This window comes from Sinohyriopsis cumingii, chromosome 6, assembly GCF_028554795.1.
Source record: "Sinohyriopsis cumingii isolate HCF-2022 chromosome 6, ASM2855479v2, whole genome shotgun sequence".
Classification (NCBI taxonomy): Eukaryota; Metazoa; Mollusca; class Bivalvia; order Unionida; family Unionidae; genus Sinohyriopsis; species Sinohyriopsis cumingii.
The window spans coordinates 161,515,018-161,537,049 of record NC_142966.1 but is presented as its reverse complement, the minus strand read 5'-3'; the positions used below and the strand labels follow the sequence as shown (position 1 = coordinate 161,537,049).

Here is a 22,032-nt window from a genome sequence, read left to right as displayed (position 1 = left end):
TTCTGACACTGTGTGAAAGTAACTCCATTTTCAGTGAAACGATCCCATGATGATTTGGTAAGTTTTAAAGAATAGGTATTGGAACCTTTAAAGTTTTAAAAATTTTTCAGGACTACACATAGATTAACCTGTGAGCCTGGTCATTTTGTAATGTATTGGAGCAGCATCCATATATTATACGTAAATAGGAAACGTCTACTTTTGCTCGAAAACATATGCTCGGATGCGAATATGTTAATATATATATATATATATATATATATATATATATATATATATATATATATATATATATATATATATATATATATATATATATATATATATATATATATATTCATGGACGTAGGTAGGTAAGTAGGTAAGTACAAAATTAAACATAAATCCAATTATCCAACCATACACATAAAGAATGCAACTATTAAAATTCTTTGGCCAGAATACTAGCTAGGTTAATTAGTAAGTAGGAAGTTCAATTGGTAGTTGGTAAAAGTGGTGAAACAATCAACATGAATCTACTTGTCCAACCATACACGTAAAGAGGATAACTATTAAAATTCTTGGGCTAAATGACAAAAGGAGTCTCCAAATAATAGAAGCTGTATTTATGTAATACATATAATACATTAAGTCAAACGAACTTTTCTTCAATTTCTTTGATACGTGATAAAGTCATACAATTTGTAAACCTAAAAAGTTTAGCCGATTTTTGCATAATACGTAGATTACATACTTTCCAATATTGTATTCTGATTATGATGGGTAGATTTAAGGAAAAAAGAATTCCTGATTTGATGAAGCAAATATCGTCAAAATATAATATATAAAGATGCATGCATATATAAAAACAAACCATACATAATCCGTCGTTGCACCGTAACGTTGATAATTCTTAATTAATTAATCCCAGTGACTCTCAGTCTTGTTTGGCGGACCTGTAGTCACCCATTACTAAATGGAAGGTTCCATATACCGACTTAAAATACGATCTAACTCAGTATGTTCTTTATGCGTGGCAAAATATGTGGAATGAATGTTTAGATAAATCGACGTAGAATAAATAGTTTCCCACCAGACTTCAACCTAATATAAAGTACATGACATAAAGAGTTCAGGAAATTCGCTGAAAACATTCCTGGCTATACATGGAGTAGAAATTGGCATTGTTAATATGGATATCGAACTTAATGAAAAATAATAAATATTGTACTTCAAAGTGACATGTTCTGAACTGTACAGTCAGTACTTTATATATCTGGCCAACCTGATCTGAGGTAGATAAATCGATTTTACTATTACTGGTCATGCAACATGATGTTTGATTGCTCTAGACACTGTGAAAAAAATGATGAACAATTCATTTTATCATAAGACACATGGTATGTAGGTTTAATTATAAATTTATAATTCGTTTTCACACACGAAAGCAGTATGTAATAATGTCGACTGTTGTGTGATACATATCTCTAAACTTGATTCATAATTATGTTTTTTTTTTCAAATTCATGCACGAGAAAATCGTGCTAGCTAAAGTGAAATATAAGTTGACGAAAAATTGCCACTGCCCTTTCGTGAAGATGAGTAGCACATATAACTTATCAGTTTTATTTATTTTAAGAGTTGTCATTCGTTTGGGATTTTCAACCTATACTCATACCCTACAGTGATGAAATATGCATCCCTATCAAGTCTTTATATCAGTATAATCGCGATACTGGTATCGTGACTCGGTGTTGCACAATGTGTTCCTAATATTCACTGATGGAATACACGCGAGCATTTCAAGTCTAAATTTTATCGTTATTTAATATTTGCCATCAGATTTAAGAAACACAAACTATTGAACGCTGCAGTATATGTACATATCATATTCATGTACACATTACACAGCGACATGGTCACATCATTTGCATACAAAAGTTGACTAGACAGCTAAGATTTCAAATTTAAATAAATTCAGTGTGCATCAAAACCATAGCAAAGTGATTTTATACACTGCAACATTTCATATATAAATGAAAACACATTATAATGGATCGAAGCTTTATAGGATTATCAATTTGCAAATAATCTTCTCCAAGTCATTTGGTGACTATACACGTACAGATAATTTGCATTCGCATTATGTGGTTTGATCACTGTGACTCATGGGTGTTAATAACTGGAATTACCTTTCTAGAGATTGTAAACAAGTGAAATGAAGAATTATTTATCATTAATAATATCAGTTTTGACCTTATGTCCGGTTTTGAGTGAAACGTAGATCTTTAGTGTGCATGCTAAATTAAATTTTTTGATAAACAGCAACTTGTAAAATATGGTTTTGTACACCAATGCCAACTTGATAAATGATGCACGTACTAAGTTGTTCCAAATGGACATTATAAATTGTGTAATATAATATTGTGTCAATTCTCAAATTGATCAGTTTGTATTTTAATGACACTATTTCATGTGATTTGTTTGCTGTTACATGATAAGATTATCGAATAGTATCATGAAATACGTTGTGTGAATAAAAAATATAGTTGCCCATTTATGTGTATATAAATGCAATCCATAATCTGCAAATTTCATTTCTTTTTCTTCTTTCAAATATATAACGATACGTCCAAATAATTAAACGTACAACTGAACTAAATTTAAATTGGGAGAGAAATAAAAGGGAGACAATTGCAGACTGGAAATAAATATAGCATGACAAGAGATCGTTCAACTGGATGACATCTGCGTAACATCCAAAACTGAGAAGTTGACTAATTAATGTGGATTAGCGGAATACTTTCTGTAGAAATGTTTACTAGTGGTTTGATTGAATATCTCATAAAACCAGTTCTTTCAAGGTTTTTTTTTTTGGTTTTCTTCTTCCATATATATGGTACACCAACATCATTTGCCTAATATTGGAAGACGTCAATGCCAAGGTGATTTCCGTCAAATTCTTTCAAGCAGTCTTTGATATATATTTGTTTACAAATATTCTCTTCTATGCGTAATAACGCAGGCTACATATGATCTCTACTATTCATTAATTTATATAAATCTGAAAGGCTTTGAAACTCGTATTCTTTTTGTCTCATTTATTCTGATTGGGTTAGTTAATTTTGAAAGCAAAATAACTTGTTGCAGAATATTCCTATTTTCACTAATATTTCATTGAAAATGCACGTGTCTTCATACCGGATTGCTCTCAGTCAAATATGGTAAATTTCTGTTGAGTACTATTTGAGAATTTGAATGTTCTATTCTTAGTAACGTGGTCCATGTTTGATGGCATCATAGAAGGAAGTGATTTTCTGATACCTTTGTTAAACAGGTATCATGACTGTTAGATTTTGTTGAAAACACTGCAAGTTGAACCTTGCATAGGTCTTCTAAACATAAAGTCTCATAAGGTTCGGATGGGGAACAAAATTCACGAGGGAATGAGACACGAAGGTACGTATCGTCATTAGACTGACGACCATGGGTATCTCTATTTACCGATTCGATGGATATGGCTAATGCAGAGCTAATGAGAAAAACAGAAACAACTTATCTAGTAAACTATGAATGATATACTAAAAGAAGAAAGCTGAAACAACGGAATAAAGTAGAGGAACGATATGTTTCTACATGACCGTCGGTGAAAACCTACAGCAATTTTGTTTTAGAAACCTCGATCTTTTCGACAAATTTAAAATGTATAAGACTATTAAAACAGGATTTATTCGATATTGATTTCCAAAACCTTCCTAGAAGAATTTAAATTAAAAAAAGTAAGATTGAACAATTAAAGTATGTATATTCCAAGCACAAATATTCGGAAAGGAAATCTGAAAATTTGCAGTATTGAAGATATAACTTGATTGGCTGGGTTATGTTTATAGGCAAAAATACAGTTTGCACAAATTAAGATATACGTTGTATACACTTCATCATTCAGTAACAGTTATAATGCAATGAAGATATTAATTTTTATGGACAATAAGAACGAGAACGTTGGACAGGGAGATAAATGTCTTTTTAGAAGTTGGAGTATGTTTCAAACTTATTAATGTACTGCAATATGCATTCGTGGCAAAACTGGAATTGTTCCTAAAAGCAAAACAAAAAACAAACAATCTTAGTAGTAAATACATCATAGAAGAAAAGAGAAATTACGCAATTCGGAATGCAATATTATATATCATTGTTGACAGATGATCATTATGTTACACACATTTAGTTATAATCAATCGAAACAAGATCAATAATACCTTGTGTGCATTTCATACCAATATTATCTACTCGTCTACCTACCTACCTACCAACCTTCGTACATATATACATACATGCGTACATACATATACACACACACACGCATACATACATACATGCATACAAACACACACACACACACACACACACACACGCACGCACGCACGCACGCACGCATACATACATACATACATACATAATAAACTTTACCAACGTATCTGCAATGGACCGAATTTTTACTTTCTCTTTGCAAGCAGACTATTTTATATGCTTTTATGATTGAAATGTCAATTCATGAAAGCGAAATTATTCATTTTCATGAAAAAAAGTATTTTGTTCTAATCTAACCCGATATAGACGAGAAAATCCTTTGTTTCATTAAGAATATACAATAATGTACTGTTATTAGTCATCCTACATTGCCTGAACATTACAATCAAATAGTAAGAGTACCTATACTATAGTACAAAGTAGATAGAACCTCACATATATAGATACAGATATGCAAATATAGACACTTACATAATTTGGTATGATCTGCTGACGAATTGCTCGTATTCGTTTAATCGTCGGGGTAATCGCCACGTCTCGTTCCACGTTCAGTCTGTCAATCACCGTGGAAATAACACAGTATAATCCGCTCCTCTCAGCACCATTGCTTGAGCGAGAACATGACATTTAATGAAACCTCAAGCTCCTATTTTCAATTACTGAATTATTAACTGTTATATGTACTTTTAAAATGTCAGTATTGTCCATTGTTAATTAATTAGGAACCTAATTACAATTTTTGAACTAACGAATATATCATAATTTAACGCCCAGCAAACAACAATATGTTCTTTGGAAAATTTTATAAACCTTTAAGAGCATTTAGAATATGGCCGGAAAATGTAGTAAAAAGAAACGTATTTATGCAATAGAAATAACGATACAGTGAGTCATTATCCTGCATCAAATATTCAATAATTGAAATGTAGATATATAGAGACACAGAGAGATTACCCATTTTGATAATTTTTAAATGGATGAGATACTTATATTTATAAAATTTTCGAGAAGGATACACCGAGAACATACATGCAGTGGACAACGACAGGTTTTGCTTCCCTTTCTTTTTGCCATTTGTCAACAGCATCAACAAGTTGCAGAAATGATTCAGTGTTTTCGGGTGTATCTGCTGTTTCAGTCCACTTCGTAAATTGAAACTGTTTTATGGATCTTGTAGCCTCATCCTCAAAAACACAAATAAACATTTTAGTTCGGTTTTCAATTTTCGACACTTTTCAATAATCATTGTGCCTTAGGGTGTCCTAGCTTTATCAGGATGTTAGTCATAGAAGACTAGGTTAACAATATAATCTAGTCAGAAATTGCAAAATAATTGTCAAAAGCGACGTCATTGATACAAATCGCAAGGCACTTACAAGAGGCAGTACACACAGTGTTATATATATATATATATATATATATATATATATATATATATATATATATATATATATATATATATATATATACATACAAGCACACACAGAGAATTGGTATGAGAAATACAGGGAGACACAAAGATGGTGAAAGGAATGCTTGCACTTAAACATTCACATATCAACTGAACAATCATCTGGAATTTTTTTTAAAAACTTCATTGTTTTATAACAACTAGCTCATACAAATTATTAAATTAAACTTACCCCAATAAATGAGAAGGATAGTGTACGTTCCAGATAATTTTTGTGTCTTTCTTGCTTTAGAAGTCTTACTGAGAACATTCCTAACCGCACTTCTCTGTCTTTAGGCCAGTAGATTCCAATCTGTAAAAAAGGTATTGTCTCAATCTGAATTCACTACACACGAATCCTCAAGAGTAAAATAATATGTCAAACGAGAAAGCGAAAAGCACATTAGAAACAAACGACTGAGGTTCAGAAAGACTGCGATGATTAATAGTTATTCCCAGCGTGATATTGGGTGATATGAAATTAAATTCAAAGCCACGCCCTGCGATTATAGGATAAGTTCTACCACCATAAAGAGTTAAGCTGGGTCAAATACTGAGAACTATAACGGTGCTTAGAAAAAGTATTGAATAATCTGTACATTGTCATCCACAAACAAAATGAAAATATAAAATGTCACCCACCCCCGTCCCCACAACGCACAAAGAAGACTGAAAAGGGAGGGTGAGCTTAACGAACTGGTTAGTACGATAACACAACGTAATGGTCTATGGACTTCAGAAGTGACATATCTGATTTAACTATTTGCTGAATAATTTATAAAGATTGAAAATAATATAACTTGGAGGGTTTCAGAATTTTCAAAGGTTTTAAGATATATCGTGGATGACCATTTCGCCGGTTCAGCTTTCCTAGGAAGATTGCCTTTACGGAGAGTTCGAAATATAAAGTACCAAGCATGATATGTTATATTGCAATGGGATTTATTCACGTAAAACGTGTTCCACATATGTTAGTATAAATTAAACAACTGTTGAAATTAATATGAGAAAATTATTTAAAAAATATATCAAAGAAACTAAATAATTTAAAATGTATTGACTTAGAACCTTGTTATTTATAATCATTTCTGCATGAAGCTTTTCAAGACACTAGCTTTTTATGACTTATTAATTTATTGTTTCCTTTAGATAATATCCAGAGCCCCTTAGAAGTTCTAAAATACTGTGTCGTTTTCTTTGAACACCTGTGAGTAGGTGGTGCAACTTCCTGTCTTGATCACATTCTACGGAAGTGATTTATCAAAGTAAGGGAGATGGGCATACTACTGAGATCTTTGTACTGAAGTTAGTTTCGTGTAAACATTTTTGCCTGTTTCAGGATGCATAAAAGTAGCGAGATGCTTTTGTTGTTTGCCGAAAGTAAGTCGCGATAAGATAACTCGTAGATAATCGAGCAAAGGAGCTGACGACTTTGCCAAAATGTTTAATTGGCTGCAAACCTGGAAACATGCGAATATATATGTATGTATAATGCCATTGAGGTTCAAGTCCCTATTATCACGCACTTTTCTTGAAATATCAATATTAGAACCTTTTTCTGTAAATTAAAGCCATTTTAATAGTGTAGCAAATCTACCATTTACTTAAAAGTACAGTCGATTCGGCACATTGAAATCCCAAACAATGAGTTGCTAACAACAAAACAAATGCATAAAGTCTTGTTTCTTTAGTAATTTCCTAAAGTATTTGTCTTTGTGCTTATTTGGCGAGTCGATTAGGTAATTAGGTCAACATACGTCACGTGTTTTCGAGCTCTCCGAGTTAAGCATGATGATTGTTCTGATTTCGAGATCATTGATCATCCTCCAGAAGTCGATGACGGTGTCTGTTAGAGGCATCTGCGTCAAAATAAATCCCATTTTCTGTCGGTGACTCTGAAATGTTGACAGATGCATACTAAGTCAAAACAGAGACTATTCTGACATATACCACACTTGTTTATGATTTAGCGTTTTAAAATGCATTATATGCGTAAGTTTCATTATATCAGAGTAGAAGAAAAATATCTTAAAGTAAACAAAATACCTTTAATGTTAACTAGTTACTTTGAGATATAGCAAACTAATAATTCTAAATGGATGAATAAAATATGTTGAATATTGAGAGTTTGACCTAACGTTTGTATATCAGAGTTTGGTAAATGTGTTATGCACAAGACACAAACATATACTCACTGGTACTATAACAGCATTGATGTAGTCATTTCTGCCCGAAACTAGTGTACTGAGATACACCCTGTGTCTGTCAGCTGCAAAAAATATTAAACGTGTGTTAGACTGTTGTGATAGAAAATATAGAAGAGTCTTAATTTAATTCCAGTTCTTTGATGCTTGCTACATGATGGACCTTTATAAAAGATTTAGAAAGGAATTTGTAAATTAATGTTAAGAAGAACCAAACTCAGTCATAAATAGCTAGACCATCATCAATATTATGGAATATAATTTTCTTTTCTATTATATTCTTTTCTAATTGTCTACATCCACTATGTCATACGACAATGTTTGTATGTTTTCATGCGTTCGAATCATTTGAATTATATTTTCACTCGAGAGTTACAATTGTGGGTGAGGTATGTTATAAATATACCTTAAAGTTTTCTTTAGGTTTCATTTACTCGTTTTCTTTATGTAACTTAGAAAAGCATTCGGAGTTTTCTTATTTTAATTCCAGGTTACATTAACACTGACATGTGTGTGTGTGTGATTCGGGTTTTAAACGTAGCTTTAATATTATTTCAGTTATATCGCACGATGTCTTCAGTGTGCCAGTTTATAGTGAAGTCTAGCAATGGGGCATTATGCAGCAGATATATAGCATCATGTCCCACCCAGTCACATTATCCTGACACCAGGCCGACCAGTCTTAACACTAACCCCATAATGCTGAGCGCGAACACTAACCCCATAATGCTGAGCGCCTAGCGAGGTGGCTGTTAGTACCATTTTTGTAGGTTTTTAGTATGACTCGGCAGGGTTCCAACTCGCGATCTCCCGCATTCGAGGCGGACGCTCTAACCATATTGCCACATATCGGATTACATTGTCATGTGGGGTATTCCACAAATGTTATAGTAAGTTTAGATAATATCATCTAATTTAGGTGATATATAATATTTACCTGGCAATATATTTTTATGTCTGTTTTTAGCTATGTTTTCAGACTTTTTAGCAGCACTGAACTCATCTTGTTTCGAATCGCATTCCTCTCCATCATTATCCTCCATTTTAATGGTAGCGTACACATTTTCGTGGCTGAAAACTTCATTTTGCAACCTCTGGAAAAATATTAGTATGATCAACTAAATGATATACAAACTTTAATGTAGTGGTCCTTCGTGTGATTTTAAAACTTACTAGTTGTATAAAGTGAAGCCTGAAGTTTGTCAGAGGCATCTGATGAAAAATGGCTTCCTGAAATATGGTTGTTTCCAGAATGCGTTTGAGTAAGTGGCCGAGAAACAAATTATGAAAGATAGATGATTGATTTTAACGGTTGATCTTTAAAGAAGCATGTTAAGCACAATTTGTTCAATAACAACTTTCATTATCAATAATTAGACTGAAGCAGAAAAGCGTCATTAAAAAGACATAACTGTATCAAATATGAACACTTCCCCTATCTGCTTTTAGTAGTAGGTGGGAGATTAAATATTCATGAAAATATGGACATAATAAAAATAAGTCAAATACATTGAAAATAAATAATGCGTGGATAAAAGTGACAAAAGTACTCAACCTCATATTCCAGCTCTAGTTTGATCTTTCCACTTTCACTATTAACTTCCATTAACTCATTGTACACTTTCGGAAAGTTTTCCGACGACGTCGCCGTTCCTGACAACATTAAGGCTTCCACTAGTGTCTCATGAAGGAAAATATACTGTTCCTACAATCACAAAAAATATTACACGAAATACACTTGTCAGTTTAATGTATGCAACAATCAAATCGACACATAGTTTTAACAAAAGCATATTTCATGACATCTCTACCCCCAAGTGGAAATTAGAAATCTGCAAACCTGCTTGATTAACAATCGCAAGTGGTGTTTGTTAGGAACTGTTTATCCCATTTCCCAAAATACTTTCTAGGTGGTCTTTAAACTAAATGAACAAATATGTATAATTTACATGGCTGACAAACGTGTCTCATGTTTATTTATACCTTTTATAGAGATTCGTATTATTCTTTGTGATCATACTTTTATATTGCCTTAAGAGTATGGATACAAATATTGGTATTATGACCTTTGTTTGCACTAAATTCACTCTTTGACGTCGCAGGTTCGATACACATGCTAACACATTTACAAGTCCTTCCACCTTCGCTTGGTTTGCCAGGTAGTCCAGTGCTATATATGTTCCAGTCCGGCCGATTCCTGCACTAAATGAAAGATGAACTAAACTACATTGGTCATGATAAAATTAACGTAAGAACGCTGTTTCTGCTTCAGTGAGCTATTCTGTCATCTTGTATCGCAGTAACTGAGCTTCTGAATTTATATAAAAATATTTGCAAGACAGACGAGAACGAGACAATAAGCTGGTTAATGAGGAAATCGTTTCCACATGACTTCAAACAAATTATTCCTAACAACCAATGTACACTTTAAAAAGGTAGGAAATATTCTGACAGGGTAATTAATCAAGACGTACGTTATGAGACTGAAACATATGTATGAAAATGCACAAATATGACATCATCATATTAAGGAAGAATGGGGTATTAATTAACACCGAAAATTATTGAGAATTAATGCCGAAAATAATTAGGAACAAACCATAATCCAAACATTTTATATATATAATTTACACAAAATCCATTTTTCGAAGTAAGTGGCTGCTTCAGTGAACAGAATAATTTTAAAATTAATTCAGTTTTGGGGTCAACAATTGAGACACTATTGTTAAGGAAAACTATTGGCCGTAAAATGCTCCAAGAAACAAGTAAACACAAACGCATACAAGCACACAATAAGGTATTGAACCTGCAGTGGACAACGATTGGTCTTGTTGTAGGTACTCTGTTAACACTTCTCCAGAACTGAACAATAGAAGAAGCAGCCTTCGGTACACCTTTGTCTGGCCACGCTGTGTAGTGGAATTGAGTCAAGCGTTTTGACAGGTTGCCCTGAAAATTATTAAATTAGCTACATCGCAAAATCACACACATCTAATATATAAACAATCATATCTATCTTTTTTTCTGTCTGTGTCCCGCTTGCCATACAAAATGTTCCGTGTTCGAAACTCGCAGCACCAACCAAATTTGTTGTATGTCTTTTTGCATTTTTATCTTCAGTTTTTCTTTTATACTCGCTTATCCGAATTTGTTTTCTATTGTATTTGTGTTTATTTTTTATTCTCGTTTTAGGACCAGCAATTAACCTAGTGCATAAATATAACACAGGACCTACCAACCATATTTCAGTCAATATCAAGAAATTGAGAATATGAAATGAACAAACTCTTGTATCTTTCATAGCCAAACGTTAAAACATTTCTAGGAGAAATGGATCAGAGCATATATTTGAAACACTGTATCTTATAAATTGACTAAAACAATGTTGATATCATCATGAGTACGAATAAAAAATACATATGTCGTCTTTGACCTCGTTGCACGAGGAGCTTGTAATCTGAATTATATATTGATATCTGCAATTATAATTGTACTTACAACAGTCATTTCCAAGGTACGCATGTCGTAGTCAGCAAAGAAATCCGTATCAATAAGTCTCACAGCAACGCTGCCAAATGCACTACTTTGCCCCACCTCCACCGGCCAATATAATTCACACTTTTGCTATAAAAAGTGTACAGAACGAGCCAAATTATTATTGTGATTAGAATTCTTTTCTCTAACTCTCGTAATACCATAAACACCGACCACCAGGAGATCAAGCTCTGCAGAAATGCAGATTGTTATAATCAAAAACAATCACTGGCTTAATAAAATCATAATATTTTAAGGTAAAGAAACAAAATGTTATGATATTATTAAAATGCAGACAATAAATATTTGAAAAACGATACCGGTCAAGTGAAAACTAATTAGAAAGGTACATCCAGTAAAAGGTCTATGAAAGAAAAAATCATGGTGAAGGTAGCTGATTAAAATGAGAGAGGACTATTATGTTGTATAATAGCTTACACGTGTCCATTTCAATCCAATAATGTTATATAAATTTGCATGCATTTCAGTGTACGTACATTTCCACCTTCCACAAGTCCCGTGAGCATAATTATCTTTTCCACGTCATATTGCCACAGCATCCGCCAAAAATCATCGATGTTATCTTTGGTTGTACCTTCAATAAAATATGCCAGAGGTACCTGTACCAGTACAGTAACTCTACAATACTAAACAATAAAGCATAATTGAAGAATTACGTTTAAAATATATTGACCATAATCTCAATCACCGAGGCGAAATATCGTTGCTAATGGATACTGGCTTTCGCACACGAAAACTAGCCACTGTATCTTGAAGGCCTTAGCAAAAACCACTATCAATAAAGTATATCTCTATAACATACTAATGCAAGTTATATCAACAAAATTTAATCCATAAACATATAAAACAATAATTGAAAATCATGTAACTAAGAAATGCATTTATATCTTACAATGATTATGACATTGTGTCCTTTTTAAATTGTAAAGTTTAAAGAATACATAGAAGTTAGATGTGAGTTTGTATACCTTGAGAAGCGATATACATCTTTGGACCGGAATAGCCCTACAATAATAATAATAATAATAGCTACAACAACAAAAAAGAAATATTTTTTGGAGGCAAAGTTAGGGGCATGGTACTAGAAATAGTTATACTAGTAATAGTAGTAGTAGTAGTAGGTGTAGTACTAAAATATAGAAGTGAAAGCAAAGATGAAGAAAAATGGGTAAGACATTTCATAATAGTATAGTACATGTGTACGTACGCGTTCCGTCTCACACAAACCGTAGATATTAATCTAGATTATTTAATTAAAGTATTTTGCCACGAAAGATTACAATCAAAATATATAAAAAAAACAATTACACAATAGTTTTCTTAATAATGATATTAGCGAGAATGGATACAAAGAATAAAAATAGAATGATAATATGAGTTTACAAATATTCCATCAATTTTGTTCATATACCAGTAGCACTATATTTATAAATATCCAGAACTACGTCAGTTTCGTTTTGGATCAGTAGATAATTGCAAAAGTAATGTAATATAACAATATGTCAACATTAGTTATCTAAAGGTTTTTGTTGCGATGATGTAAAACACTCACGTCAACAAAAGATGCATTGATGTAGTCATTGTCCTCATTACTCATTGGATTCAGTAGAACACGGTTTACGTCATCTGAAGCCAGAAATAGAACAAATATGAGTTTGGAATTATTTAGACCTCAGTTTTTTTTTAAAATTATATATATTATAATTTCTCAGATTAATATAATTAGCACGGGAATAAAATCATAGAGTGTCAAATTACAATAATTCGTGTTTTACATGCCTCGTTATGATTCAGAATGCAAAACCAATAATTTATTTAATCAGTAAAATTTACTGATTGGCTTTCTTTTTAAAATAAGGTTACATCTAAGTTATTTCGAGGCTGTTAAAAATTATTAATATTATCAATAACTACGAGATGGGTTCAAATGTTATACATCATTGAATAATAGCAAGTTTATCGCAGAATAATTTGTGTTTGATTTAATGTAATTTATTTTTCATTCCTTTATAATTATGTCAGGATGTTTTTGAGAATTGAATTTGATATTGATAACATTCTGAGTTATAGCCCTTTTTCTGTAGAAAAAGATAGCATCATCATTGACTGATGCAGATTCATGCAAATTAATAACTAATATTTCTGCACGATATCATCAATTGTGTGTTCCGGTGTGTTTCATGAAAATGACTTCAATCAACAGTGACAGATGATTTCAAATTATAGTTGTTTCGATAACTTTATGTATTTGTTACGTATTTGTAAATTGCATTACAATTACAAAATGTATTCGTCCGAAACATTTCCATAGATTTCTTTACTTGGCATACCAGCTAGGTGTTAATGCTCCAATTGTTTTACTACATATCCTTTTATTCATAATCATCCTAAGTGATTATTAAAGTGCAGTTGTTACTAGATACCAACCTTTCGTTTACGTTTATTTATAGTTTATCGAGCATATTTACTTTTCAGATGGCAAAATTATGAACATACTCTACTGGTGACAATGTATAGTTTTTGTTCCATCCGCTTCTCAAAGCTGGCCGGCGTAGAACAGGAAGAAAAATCCCAGTTATCTCCCTTTTTTCGTCACAACCATTTAAAAAATTATACCGTTAATTTAGATAACCTAATTCAAATCCCTATTAATTCGTCAACCTTTGTGTCAAGTATCCAAGAGATACCTCTGCGCATTGCATTATTCAATGCCCAGTTAGTAGGACACAGAAATAGTTAATTTTATCAATGACCAATATGTTGACATATTTTTCGCGACAGAAACATGGCTAAAAACATCAGGCGATGAACCCAAGTGTGCGGATGTAACACCCACTGGTTACTCCATCAAGTCGTTCCCCCGTAATTCTCGCGGAGGTGGAATTGCTGTCATCACAAAGAACTCCGTGATAAAACGTCTTAACTACACCACAACATTCAATGTCGACCACACATCGTTTGAACTAGTCCAAGCCACACTCACACTGGAGCAAAGGTCATTCCATTGTTTCTGCCTATACCGCCCTCCTCCTAGTAGAAAAAACAAGCTGGCTGACTCTCTTTTTGAAGCAGTCTCCTAATCTCCTGGACCATGGAAATTCGATAGGTGGCAACCTGATTATTCTCGAAGATTTCAATTTTCACTTTGACTGTCCCGGAAACCCAAATACATCAATACTCATAGATTCCATTAACGTTTTCAACCTCAAACAGTCAGTTGATCAACCCACAAATAAACATGGTCACATTTTAGAATTGGATTCTTCATAGACCTTATGATAACATTCTACGATCCTCCCTGGTATCCCATGACCTTGCGTCAGATCACCTCTGCATTACATGCCATCTTGACGTATCAGTCCCTAACCCTCCACCTTTATATGCTACTGAGAAAAACCTCCGTATGATAAATAGAACCAAACTAATTCACGACATCCAAGCTAACCTAACAACTTGCTTACCTCCTACCGCAGAACAACTCGATAACTGTCTGCGTTCATTGCTTGACAAACACGCCCCAGCAACCAAGTGCAGAGTATCAATTAAAAAGTGTTCTCCATGGTATAGCAGTGTTAGGGACTAGCTTCACACTGCTAAAATAGACCGCCGTAAAGCTGAGAGGCTCTGGCTTTCCACCAGACTCACTATTCAGAAGCAAATCTATGAAGTCACTAAGAAGAATGTCACAAATATAGTCCATGCAGCGAAATCAGCCCACTACACTACAAAGATCATGGAATGTTCCAGCTGCAAAAAGCTCTTCGAGATTACTAACAAGCTAATGTCAAGGAAGAAATCAACACCACTTCCAACTACCTTCTCTCCAGTCGACGTTCCTGTCATGTTTGCAAATTTCTTCCGTGACAAAGTACAAACCATTAGAGATAACTTGACACCACAATTTCAATTGACTCGTCATCCCGATACAGTTGGGATACAGAATTTGAGCGGCAACCATTAGCAGAATTTGAGCCTGTCTCTATGGATTTCGTACGTACAATCATGATGAAGAGTGCTCCAAAGTCATGTGAACTTGATCCAATTCCAACATCACTGCTGCTTGAGTGCTTAGATCCAGTATTGCCTTCACCAACTGATGTTATTAATACCTCTCTCTTATCCGGGGAATTTCCATCATTTTGTCAAAACTGCCATTGTAAAGCCTCTGCTGAAGAAACCAACACTAGACCATAACGATTTAAAGAACTACCGCCCAGTTTCTAGTCTCCCATTCATATAAAAAATCTTAGAAAAGGTTGTTCTATCCCAGCTTGTATCTCATCTAAATTCAAACAGTCTTTTTTCCAAATGTACAATCTGCATATCGCCCTTGCCACAGTACTGAAACTACCCTTCTAAAAGTAGTTAATGACATTCTCTCTGCTTTGGATGGCAGAAAGATTACAGTCCTCACTCTCCTTGATTTGTCTGCAGCATTTGACTCAATAAACTATGATATATTACTTCACCGTCTCCAGCATGTATTTGGCATTCATGATACAGCCTTAGTGTGGTTCAAGTCCTACTTAGTCAACAGGACACAAATTGTATCTGCAAATGGAATACACTCCCGCCCAGTTGATCTATGTTGTGGCGTTCTACAGGGGTCTTTTCTTGGACCTTTTCTCTTAATTCTGTACACTCATTTGCTCTTAAATGTCATAGATCATCATGCAGTCTCTCACCAATTGTACGCTGATGACACCCAAATATACAAATCTAGCCACCCAACTGAAGTTGATGATACCATCCAAGGTGTAGAGAGGTGCCTTTCTGATGTGAAATCATGGATGACATGTAACAAGCTGCAGATGAATGATGATAAGGCTGAGGCCATTCTGATCACAACACAAAGATTTTCTCATTCACATCCGTTACGTCAAACAATAAATATCAGCAGTGCCAATATTAAATTCACACAATCAGTACGAAACATAGGTGTTACTCTGGACAGTACTCTCACACTGAAACCAACATGTCATGAACATATGCAAGGCTGCATATCTTGAGCTGAGACGCATCAGCTCAGTTCGCAAATATCTTTCAGTTGATGCCACTAAAATAATTGTGTGTTCATTAGTACTTTCAAGACTGGAATATTGTAACTCAGTTATGTCTGGTTCAACTCAATATCTACTCCAGAAACTTCAAAAAGTTCAAAACACAGCTGTTTGGATCATACTTAGAGTACCACGATCAGAGCACACCTCCCCGCTGCTCTGTACCCTACACTGGCTATCCATGCGATCCAGAATCAAACACAAAATTTGTTCTCTGTGATATGTTTCACTGTCGGACTCCAGTCCAACATACCTATCCGATCTCACCCATGTGTATACAACAGCAAGATACTTACGCTCCTCATCTGACAATCGTATACTCATTATTTTCACTATGAAAACAAAGTCATATGGACAGCATTCTTTTGCGTACCAGGGAGCAGCAACGTGGATTGAATTGCTCAGTGAACGTGGATTATATAACTGTGTTTCAGCAAAAGACTGTTGACACATCATTTCCAAAAGTTATTTTTACATTCTCACTTTGTATCCTAGCGATATAAATTATTTGTTGAATTTACAATCCGTGGTTCTTTTTTACCTGTTCTATTTTTTATGTAAGTCCTAGAGTTTAGATAATAATTTACTTGATAACGATTACAGGAAATTTATTCTGTTATAGTTTGACGGATGGATTACCAAAATTACTTTGGAAATTATACTGCCAACCAATACTTACATGGATACAGCTGTTTGTATCTGTTTTTATTCCTGTTTTGAGATTGAAGAGCAACAGTCATTGGAAGCTGTGGGCCGGATGGCAATTTCTAGATACAAACATATATTATACGTTACTTTAGCAGATTATTTAACGTGAAAACTACACAAATTATAAATTGTGGAATGGTTAAAGGAAAGATACAATAATAACATTAGTATGATTTTTTTAGCAATTATATAGTTCAAGAAAAGGGATGATCAAAAGAGTGTTTAACCTTTGGATCATTATATACAGGTCAAATATATGCAGACTTTAGAGGCGATGGCAATTTAATATCAAACAAAATTAAACATGTTTCCGTTCTTCAACGTTACTTGCAAACGTGTTTATGCTTTCATGTCCATTTAAATATGTAACGCATTAAGGTGCGATGCTAGAATTCTCACTATAGGTTAAAGAATTCTTGTGCTAATCCACAGTTCTATCAGATGCAAAACTGAGTTGTATCCGACCAACAACAGTGACATTCTCTGCGAACACTTTACATGAGATACATTTTAGAACAACTCAATCACGCGTTCGTTTATAAGAATATGATACCAGCATTCAAATGTTTCAAGATGTCGAGTTATTTAGATCACGTATAGGTTAATCATACCTCAAACTCCTCCGAAAAATATGTGTCATCCAGAAAATTCTCCTGGACATAATCCCACAGCCTTGACAATGGTATAGACCCTTTCTGCAACTCATGTCCTAAGTTATAGTATGTGTCACTATCTTCATTATTTAGCTTGATATCTATTTCCACGTCTTTTTGTGTGGTCGCGCTCGTAGTTGCTTTAGTTTCAGTTCCTTCTTCTGCGACTGTCACCATAGCAGTGTCTTAACGTACACAGAAAGAGAAAAACAAAACCAGAGATGAACGCCTTCATTATTATTCGCGCTTGTTTACTTTCAAATTATATATATATATATATATATATATATATGTGTGTGTGTGTGTGTGTGTGTGTGTGTGTGTGTGTGTGAATTAATTAAAAATATATTAATAAAAACGACGACCTCACATATCTAAATTCAAACGGATATACATATAACATAGTAACCTCTTTGCCCATTTGTGCGAAATTCAATGCATAACAACATAGAACCAAAACAGAACTACAAATCAGACACATCAAAGAAAGTTTTTTTTTATATGGAAAATAATCTATAAGCTTGAAAGCAATACGGAAACGTGTTGCTGAAAATGATGAAAACTTTGTTTAATAATAAATTAATTTAACATCAAAGATTGCTTTCCTAAAGATAACATTTATATCGATATTTTAGAAAACAAGCACTGACCTATACTGAAGATCGATGGATTCTCATAAACAACGACATCATCCTTCTTTTTAGACAATTCATTCCCCGTTGATTGATAAGATAGTGGAGTTTTGCGCCTCCTGCGAAATAAAACGGAACAGTATCATTCAATACGCACATGTCAACAAGTACATCACACGACGTGATTAAATAGTAAAGTGTATTTGAAAACGCATTATAATCAATGAATGCTGATGAGTCAGGCCTTGGATTTCAAGCGTAAGGTAATCAATTATTTCAACCTATTATTGCATAACCAAAATTAAAATGGTATTGCAAAATGTCTGACAATATTGACATAGATAAGCATTAAGTTCGAACAGTACAAACTCACACATATATACATACATACATACATACATACATACACACACATACACACACACACACACACATATATATATATAATTTGATTAAAATTCTGAATAATTGATATAAAGTCAGTTTCTAAATTAATATTCTTGTTATACAATGAAATAAAAAAAATATTTTCTAGTATTTTACCATTACACCAATCCCCTTATATAAGAAAAACAAATATTTGCAAAATTCCTTTCACTTTCCACTAATTGCTTTAAAAAGAGATAATACTGTTGATTAAAGATTTATGTATTTGCAGTTAAACCATCAAATCTCACCGTCTGACAACAATAATTACAACCACAATTAAAGCAACTACGGCAATGGCAGAACCGGCAGATCCTCCAACAAGACCAACATCGATACCTGTTTGTTCTAACTTTTCCGAACCTGAAAAAAATCAAAATATTCACTATAAAACATATATCTACGCAAGTTTCATAATACACACCAACATAACTACTATAATTATATAAACATTTACTCATTGCTTGTATGATTATCACATACAAAGTTAAGATATAACTTTACATCTACAAATGTAGTTAATCTAATACGTCATTAGTTTTGGTTTTAAAGCTGGTCTGTATTACATATATAAATTGCCTTCGTGCCTGATTCGAATCATCAATAAACTTAAGTTTTTCAGACTGTACATAAAAGAGCAGGTTTTGGGGTCTTGATTCGACGCACGAATGTACCTTGGGAGGTCACATTGGGGCTTGAAGCAAAGTCTCCGTAGGAATCATTTTAATGATGTTTAAAAATTATTGAAATAAAGCAAATATCAGGAGAACGTTTCCTTTTCGAGCATGTACTATAATGAGATTTATTAATATGCATATGATCGTTTGCTTTTAACATATCATGCATCCTAAGAGAGGTAACATTTAATCTTGATCTGAATGGTATGATTATAAATATTTACAGCTGAAAGAAGAACATACAAATAACACAAATGGGTTATCTATACTGTGTAATTCATATGTTCATTTCAGATATTGTAAAGAAGAATGCATGATGATATTATTTCAAAATTAAACGAATCTTCTATAAACATTTTTTATATGTGGTATTGTTAGGTACATACAGCGAATTTTAAATTCTCAAGAATGCAGGTACTATTCTGTAAGTTTGCCTTGAGTCATTCGATAATATTATTTACTTGTCTAGTGTTAAGTAACTGAAACATAGATCAAACACAAATGCGATTTTGATAAATCACATGATTTTTGTTGCAAAGTTGTTTAAAGAAAACATAAAATGAATGCCACTTCTTATTGTGTTTGTACGTACTATAGTTTTGTTCTGGGTATGTGAGAAAGCTTGCCAGTAGCTTCTCGTGGGTCGATGGTTCTTCCTCCACCATTAATACTGGCCGCCATGTATAGCCTATCGTGTGCTGAAATATGGCGTTAAACCCCACAACAACAACAACAACAACTCTCCATGATCCAAGTCATATTTTTGGAAAATATATTATTTTTATCCATAGTATGTGCTATCTTGAGACATTTCCAAAACCAAATAACTTTGTTCCCCGACTTATTTGCATAATAATTTTCAGTGGTAGATTATAAGTGGATGATATGAAGTTGTTGTATTTCTATTATTTTATGTTAAGGCACTTTAACCATTTTAAGGTCACCTAGTTAATGCACCAAGCGAGTTAGGTAAGGCATATCTTATAGCTATTTCAAACAAGCAAATGTGGTTGTGCAAGAAGCTGTACAACTTAGATAAGGCCCTCTCCATCAATTAAAAATCACTTAACATAGTACTAATGAGCGAGGAAACCATTAATGAAACGTACGAACACGTGTGTTACATGTATTATTAATTGCTTCAGCGAGGAATAATTAAATGAAATATCACTGCAAATATGCCATGAAACCTGTATACAAACGTTGCAAAGATAAACAAATATCTGAAACAACATAAATAGACGGTACCTAACAGGTGTGCAAAAGATAACCATCAAAGTACAACGTCCTACAAATGTTTATAGTTCTAGAGATATCAGTCGTATATATACTTATTAGTATAGAATAAATACACAATAAACATATTTTGAGGTAAATATTCCAGTGTAATCGATGTTTGAAAACAAATATATGGCACACTAAGTGTAACAGTCAGTAGGAAAGACCGTGGTCATATTTGTTGAATTGAAATAGACTAATAGAAAATTGAGAGAAAGACGTTAAACAATATGATCTTATTGTATGCACAAGTAATCATAACTCAGTGTAGAATGTAGAGTATGATGTATTATATTGTGCACTCATGATATAAAGGAGTAAAGTACTGTCAGAGCAGACATAAAATATAATTTAACAAATGATATATAATTGCAAAAGTAAAACTCGTTTATAATTTGCTATATGTTATTTATGGGGACACGCTGATAATATGGCACTGAACATTACGCGGGCATGTCTAAAATATGACATCATGGAAACAAGAAAATAATCTTAAAAATGTGCATAGAATTATTATTTTGGGTCGGCGTGGGGAAAATTATAATTCACTAGTGTGGGTCTGGGTCTCTATAATATGGGCACAAAGGGACTGTATGAGAAAAGACACGAACTGAACATTCCGAGACACTTTCAGACGTTTTGAATTTATAATTGGGGACTTATAATTAGGAGACACTTTCAGGCCGTATGGAAATCTAACTTAAGACCATTCTAATGTCCATTCGCGTTTTAAAATGGAGGATGTCGCGTGGCGTTGCTGAGATAGTTCCACCCTTAATGGCCAATGCCTAGTTGTGCCGTCTATTACCCGCACATACAGACAATCACCCGTACATACCGACATACCGACCAGCCAAAAACAATGATAGCTGAGGATAATTTTACTATAATATTCTTAACGACAATTACCCGTACCTTCTAACACCCAAATCTACTGACAAGCATCAAATATGCTAAACAGCGATAAGTCTTACAGACCATTATAAAAGCCAAAATTCAAGCTGTGACTAAAAGCATTCGACACAAATTATTACAGAAAGCCAGAATCTTATGTTAAATGTATGACCTAGAATAAAAATAATACAAACCCTTAAAGATT

General features: G+C 33.4%; 1 protein-coding gene across 2 annotated transcripts in view; it reads right to left on the bottom strand.

Annotated features, from left to right (window-relative positions):
* Positions 1–584: 584 nt before the first annotated feature.
* The window catches only part of LOC149798407 (receptor-type tyrosine-protein phosphatase alpha-like), a 135,019-nt gene continuing 113,571 nt past the window's right edge, over positions 585–22,032 (bottom strand). For both annotated transcript variants that reach the window (XM_089963608.1, XM_089963607.1), the window contains 18 exons: positions 19,230–19,341; positions 18,571–18,671; positions 17,879–18,105; positions 17,239–17,326; positions 13,052–13,125; positions 12,468–12,504; positions 11,976–12,073; positions 11,443–11,568; positions 10,751–10,893; positions 10,011–10,146; positions 9,500–9,649; positions 8,882–9,038; positions 7,936–8,009; positions 7,498–7,635; positions 5,934–6,053; positions 5,320–5,474; positions 4,762–4,897; positions 585–4,077 (listed from right to left, as the gene is read on the bottom strand). In XM_089963608.1, the coding sequence (XP_089819734.1) occupies positions 4,006–4,077; positions 4,762–4,897; positions 5,320–5,474; positions 5,934–6,053; positions 7,498–7,635; positions 7,936–8,009; positions 8,882–9,038; positions 9,500–9,649; positions 10,011–10,146; positions 10,751–10,893; positions 11,443–11,568; positions 11,976–12,073; positions 12,468–12,504; positions 13,052–13,125; positions 17,239–17,326; positions 17,879–18,105; positions 18,571–18,671; positions 19,230–19,341 (2,144 nt within the window). In that variant the 3' untranslated portion in view covers positions 585–4,005. The remainder of the gene's footprint in view (positions 4,078–4,761; positions 4,898–5,319; positions 5,475–5,933; positions 6,054–7,497; positions 7,636–7,935; positions 8,010–8,881; positions 9,039–9,499; positions 9,650–10,010; positions 10,147–10,750; positions 10,894–11,442; positions 11,569–11,975; positions 12,074–12,467; positions 12,505–13,051; positions 13,126–17,238; positions 17,327–17,878; positions 18,106–18,570; positions 18,672–19,229; positions 19,342–22,032) is intronic.